We start from the raw sequence: 5,468 nt of genomic DNA, 5'->3' as shown, positions 1-5,468 counted from the left end.
CTGTGTTTCCAGTTCCTATCTGTACCAGTGTACATCCTCTGGTCTAGCCAGACCTGCAAGGTAGAATTCGTGTCATGATAGTGGGAACAGGGAGGAAACATTTAGGAACTAGAGGAAAGTTGTATTTTTCATCGTTGCTACATCGCACCCTGACTGGCTCATCGATCGGAGGATTTTTGATAATTTTATAATTACCAAATTATATAATTGGGTAATTTGGTGTAAATTATTGTCATCACTCAAAAAAACTCATTACCGTTGAGTCAGTTCCGACTCACTAGGGACCCTTTAGGATGGGGTAGAGCGCCCCTGTAGGTTCCTAAGACTAACTCTTTATGGGAGCGGAAGTCTCATCTTTCTCCCGCAGAGCAGTTGCTGGTTTAGAACTGTTGGCATTGAGGTTTGCAGCTCAGCCCATAACCTCCTATGCCACCAGGCTCCAGTTATCAGTATGGTCAGTTCTAAATGAGAATTGCATGGACTTTCTGGACAAAATGGGAAGCTTCATAATCCATGAAATTTTCATTGTGCCTTGGTGATTAGAACTTGTTTGTAAATCTGGAATATGTAAATATGTGATAGAAGATACACTGCTACATTGGTGTAATTGAAATCTTAGAAAAGTGTAGTAAGAGGATTATTTTTTAGTAGCTTAGAGAGAAACTGGCACTGCAGAGATTAAGTGAACACGTTTCACCCATAACTAGTGGAATTTTATTGCAGATAATAAAAGCAAGTTTTTATTTTTGCAGATATGCAATATGATGAGGACGATGATGAAATCACCCCTGATTTATGGCAAGAAGCATGTTGGATTGTAATCAGGTAACATTTTAGAACAAACGGAAAAAGCTTTTAAAGGCATATGTAAAGAATTTCCTAGTTGTTGTGTTTATGAGAACCATTATGTTAAAAGCACACAGAAAATGCAGTATGTTACATGAGAGCCTGTTTTCACCTTACTCTTACATATTTTGATTTTTATCTTAAAAATATTTAGGACTTAAAAGTTACACAAAGAATTCATATACATCTGACACCTGGGTTCTCTAAATGTTTACCTTTTACTATCTTAAAAAAATCTTTTGTTTTCAGAATGTGAATGTGATATTATTTAATGTCATGATCATAGTGGTAGAGGTCATAAATATCAACTGCTTTTATAATTTTAGGCATTTGAAGGTTAGTATTCTGCTGAAACATTTTCTAATGATTTTGAGGAATGTAGTTCATGGTTCATTTTCATTGTGTAGTGAAACTTGTCTGAAGTTTTGGAATGAAGTTTCAGTTTAAATTGACCCTGAAAGGTGTTGCTGTTTATATTACAGGCAGTGCCATCTGTGTTTTTCTGCCCCATCAATGACTGGCTCAGGTGGTTACTGAGAAGTTTCCTTTCTGTCACAGTTTCTCCTGCAGGAAATTGCCTGGGCAGCCTCAGGCTATCCCGTACGCACCAATGGTTGTGTGCTGCATGCTCCATTTAGAGCCTCCTTGTGATACTGGTGGCCGTGCTGGGACCCTGACCAAAACCAAGTCATTGGCTTGTCAGTGACCTGATGATGCCCAAATAGGAGACTGATGATAGGAGCTGGGCAAAGCAGACTGTCTTGGAAAATTGAAGTGAGGACGGAGGAGTCCGTCGTGTGTAGGGAGAAGATGGTTGAAGCTAAGGCCATAGCACGGGTGAAAGAGGCAGTGGTCACAAGCTGAGGGTTCAGAGCTGGGTGGTGGCTCAGTTTCTGCTGCCAGGGCAGTGGGGGTGGTGAGGGGATGACCCAGTCCTGAGGGTTTTGTTAGCTATCCGGGTTCTTCTGGTTTCTCTGATACCTAGCTGCACCGCTCTTGGAGTGTGATCTCTGAGATTCTTCCTGTACTTACGTCGACTTGTATCTCAGTATATAGCCTTCTCTTGTCCCATCTGTGCCAGGGTCTGCTCCTTGTGAGCAATAAACACTTTTTTAGGTCACTCAGCCTCTAGAGCTTCACTTTTCCATAGTCAGTAAAACACAGGTAAACATCTTTTTTATATTCTCTGCTTTTAATTTTGGTCCATCTGGCACTAGCAGTGAGATCCTCTATCATTTTTGTCCTCATCTGAATCTGACTTGAATTAGTCTTTGTTTTCCTTACTTTTTTTCTCTTGTTGCTTCTCTCAAGAAATGTTGAATGAAGTATGTCTCTGAAAGAAATGTATAGATCAGGGTTCTTTATAGTTCTTCATTATGCTATTATTATTTTGCTTATCTAAGCTGATTTTTCCAACCTTAACAATCGGCTTTATGAAGACAGTGTTGCTGGCCTCCTCCTTTGTTTGGATACCTCGGACCATCTTGTGCAGTGATTTGGTATATAGTCGGTACTGAATCAGTATTCATTCATTGGATTAAAGTGAAAATGGAAAAAGTGATGTATGGAAAGCATCTCTGAGTTGTAACTGATGATAAACTCACATGTTTCCCCAGTTCCTATTTTGACGAGAAAGGCTTGGTCAGACAACAGCTGGATTCTTTTGATGAGTTTATTCAGATGTCTGTTCAGAGAATTGTGGAAGATGCACCCCCTATTGACCTGCAGGCCGAAGCTCAGCATGCCAGTGGAGAAGTCGAAGAACCGGTAAGATGCTTATTTTAATAAAGCAACGTAGTCAAAGGAGAGTGTTGGTTTGAAGTTATAGGCCTAATGATAAATTCAAACATCTCATGATTTGAAAGGTTAAAAAAAGCAAAAAGAGAAAAAAAACCTAGTGGGTGATTTCAATAGGATAATTACAGCAGTTTCAACTAGCACTTGGCTCAGTCTTACTGATGGAGCAGTGAAGAGCTCTGGGGGTGCTGTTGGGTAAGCAGTAGGTTGCTAACCGCAGGGTCCTTGGTGCACTAGAGAGAGAACGAGAAGGCTAACTGCCTCAGAACCTGTTAGAGCAGGGTTTTCTAGAGAGGCTGGGACCGCCCTCTGGCGAGCACTGGAATGATCTGAAAGCGGACATCCAGACTTCACCCTGCCTTGTGGGCTAGAGCACAAAAGCTTTTAATCGCCCCAGGGGGCACTGAGTTGTTTTTTAGTGAAAAGGGGGTGGTAGGCCAACTAAGTTTGGGGACTGATGCTGTATGGTTGTGGTGAGTCAGAATTGACAGGATGGCAGTGGGTTTGGGGAATAAAGAGATGAGTTTTTGAAACCCTCATACTTCAACTGACTAAAATCACAAAGGAGTCGCTCTTGATTCTGACTCCTGGCTGACCTCATGTGTTTCAGAGTAGAACTGCACTCCACAGGGTTTTTTGTTTTGTTTTGTTTTTTACTCCACTGGGTTTTTAATGACTTTTGAAAGCGGTTGCTGGGCCTTTCTTCCAAGGTGCCTCTGAGTGGATTTGAACTGCCGAACTTCCCATTAGTAGTTGCGTGTTTGTGCCATCCCAATTAAAAAAAAAAATTCCCTTGCCTTCGGTTCATTTTTGCTTGTTGTTGCTTTTGCTTCCTTGGCTTTTTTCCCTTTTTTTCCCGGTTACCCTGTTTTGCCTGAGCAGTTTGCAACCCTGGCAAACATGGCTAGAAATGTTTTGGGTGCATTGTGCATTGGATTTGTATTAAGTTTTGGTCATTGCGGGTTCTTTTATTGTTGGCAAATTTTGTGCGACTCCCTAATTAATTTAAGAAGCTTTGTTCTATAGGGTTTCTGAGGCTGTAAAACATTATAGGAGCAGGTAGCATCATCTCACTCTTGTGTGGCTGGTGGCTTTGAACTGTTAACCTGGCAGTTAGCAGTCTACACTTAACCCTACAGCACCACCAGGGCACCATCCAGTAGGTATTTAATATGGTAGTTGGGAAGGAGGGAACTTAGATAATTCAGTGCAACCAACCAGAAATAGTAGTTTTGTTTCAGATAACTTCAATGTTTATTTCACAGTAAAGGCATTATAAGAGCAAAAGTGTTTGAATAATTTTGAGAGACTTTTTCTCTTGATTTTAATTTATTCCATGAATTGTAACAATGAGAGCGTGAAAGAAAATCATCTCCACATATCAGCTATTTTCATTTTTCTCAGTTTTTAATGGCCTTGGGTGACACATGCATATTTTGATGTCACTCAAATCATAGCCTGTGTATAATTTTTTTATTAAATAATTTTATTGGGGCTCTTACATCTCTTTTCACAATCCATACATTCATCCAGTGTGTCAAGCACATTTGCATGTATGCTGCCATCATCATTTCAAAGCATTTTCTACTTGAGCCCTTGATAGCAGCAGCTCATTTTTTCCCTCTCCCTCCCCGCCTGCCCCCGCATGACCCTTGACAAGTTATAGATTATTATTTTTCCAGGGTATAATTTTATAATTTGGCTTTCACACGTAGTTACAAAGAAGTAAGTAGTCAAACATCATGACAGCGCTCAGTTTTAGAGTGGTGGAGAAGCACCTGGAGGAATGAATTGTTCTTTGAAAGACACAGAAACCTTGCGGGAGGCAGGGCTAAACCTTGTAACAGAATAAGAGCTAGAGAGAGGGTTTGTTTTTAACCAGTTCAGAACCTCTTCTCTGTTGCTAAGCCAAGCCCCTAGGGCTAGTCTGTTACTCTCAGTCTAGTGAGAGATGCTATGCAGGATTCTACTGTTAAAGACATGAATGGCTCTCTGGCCGGCGCTGGAAAGAGTAGCCTTTCAGTGAGTTTTCTTCTTCGCCTTTGCATAATGAGAGAGATGCAGGATGCCGACATAGCGTATTCAAAGTGCCAGGACTGAGTGCTGCAAGGAACAGAGCCCCATTGAAAAGATGACGGGGAATTTGACACTTGACCTTGAAGGGTGGAGAGGACTTCAGTTGAGAAATGATCCTTTGCTATTTCATTAAGAAAGTATGTGGTGTATTTGGCTTTTCATGGGATGGATCCCATAAAACCTGTGTGTGAGTTTCGGTTTGGTCTGTTTTTGATAGATGGTACCATGTATACTCGTGTATAAGCTAAGTTTTTCAGCACATTTCTATGCCATTTTTGTGGTAAAATTGGGTGCCTTGGCTGATATTCAGGTGGACTTATACTCCATTATGTACGGTGGTTAGAGATCAGTTGTCCTCCAACTAGGGGCTGTGGGCCACATGCGGCCCACTGAGGACATTCATCTGGCCCCCGGGAGTTTTTGCCCCGTTTGTTTTTTTACTTCAAAATAAGATATGTGCAATGTGCATAGGAATTTGTTCATAGTTTTTTTTTAAAAACTATAGTCTGGCCCTCCAATGGGTCTGAGGGACAGTGAACTGGCTCCCTGTTTAAAACGTTTGAGGACCCCTCGTCTGGATGATGCGACAAGCTGTGGAAAGATGGTTGAAGAATACGTATAAAGTGTTTTTTTTTTAAAGGAGAGTCACTTTGGATATGGTATTGAGTTGGGGTACAAAGAGGCAGGAGGCAGATTAAAATCTTGGCTTAGTGGAGGGAGGGGGGCGTGGAAAGGGGGAACTGATTACA

The 5,468-nt window shown here is 41.3% G+C and overlaps 1 protein-coding gene across 1 annotated transcript in view; it reads left to right on the top strand.

Annotated features, from left to right (window-relative positions):
- Nucleotides 1-5,468, top strand: part of POLR2B (RNA polymerase II subunit B) — a 50,381-nt gene that overhangs the window by 4,865 nt on the left and 40,048 nt on the right. The window contains exons 2-3 of the mRNA XM_004706294.2: nucleotides 753-825; nucleotides 2,463-2,613. Of these exons, the coding sequence (XP_004706351.1) occupies nucleotides 753-825; nucleotides 2,463-2,613 (224 nt within the window). The remainder of the gene's footprint in view (nucleotides 1-752; nucleotides 826-2,462; nucleotides 2,614-5,468) is intronic.

Source organism: Echinops telfairi, unplaced genomic scaffold (genome assembly GCF_000313985.2).
Source record: "Echinops telfairi isolate 266 unplaced genomic scaffold, ASM31398v2 ScPeMD7_7468;HRSCAF=8506_0, whole genome shotgun sequence".
Lineage (NCBI taxonomy): Eukaryota > Metazoa > Chordata > Mammalia > Afrosoricida > Tenrecidae > Echinops > Echinops telfairi.
This window is presented reverse-complemented; position numbering and strand designations above follow the sequence as displayed.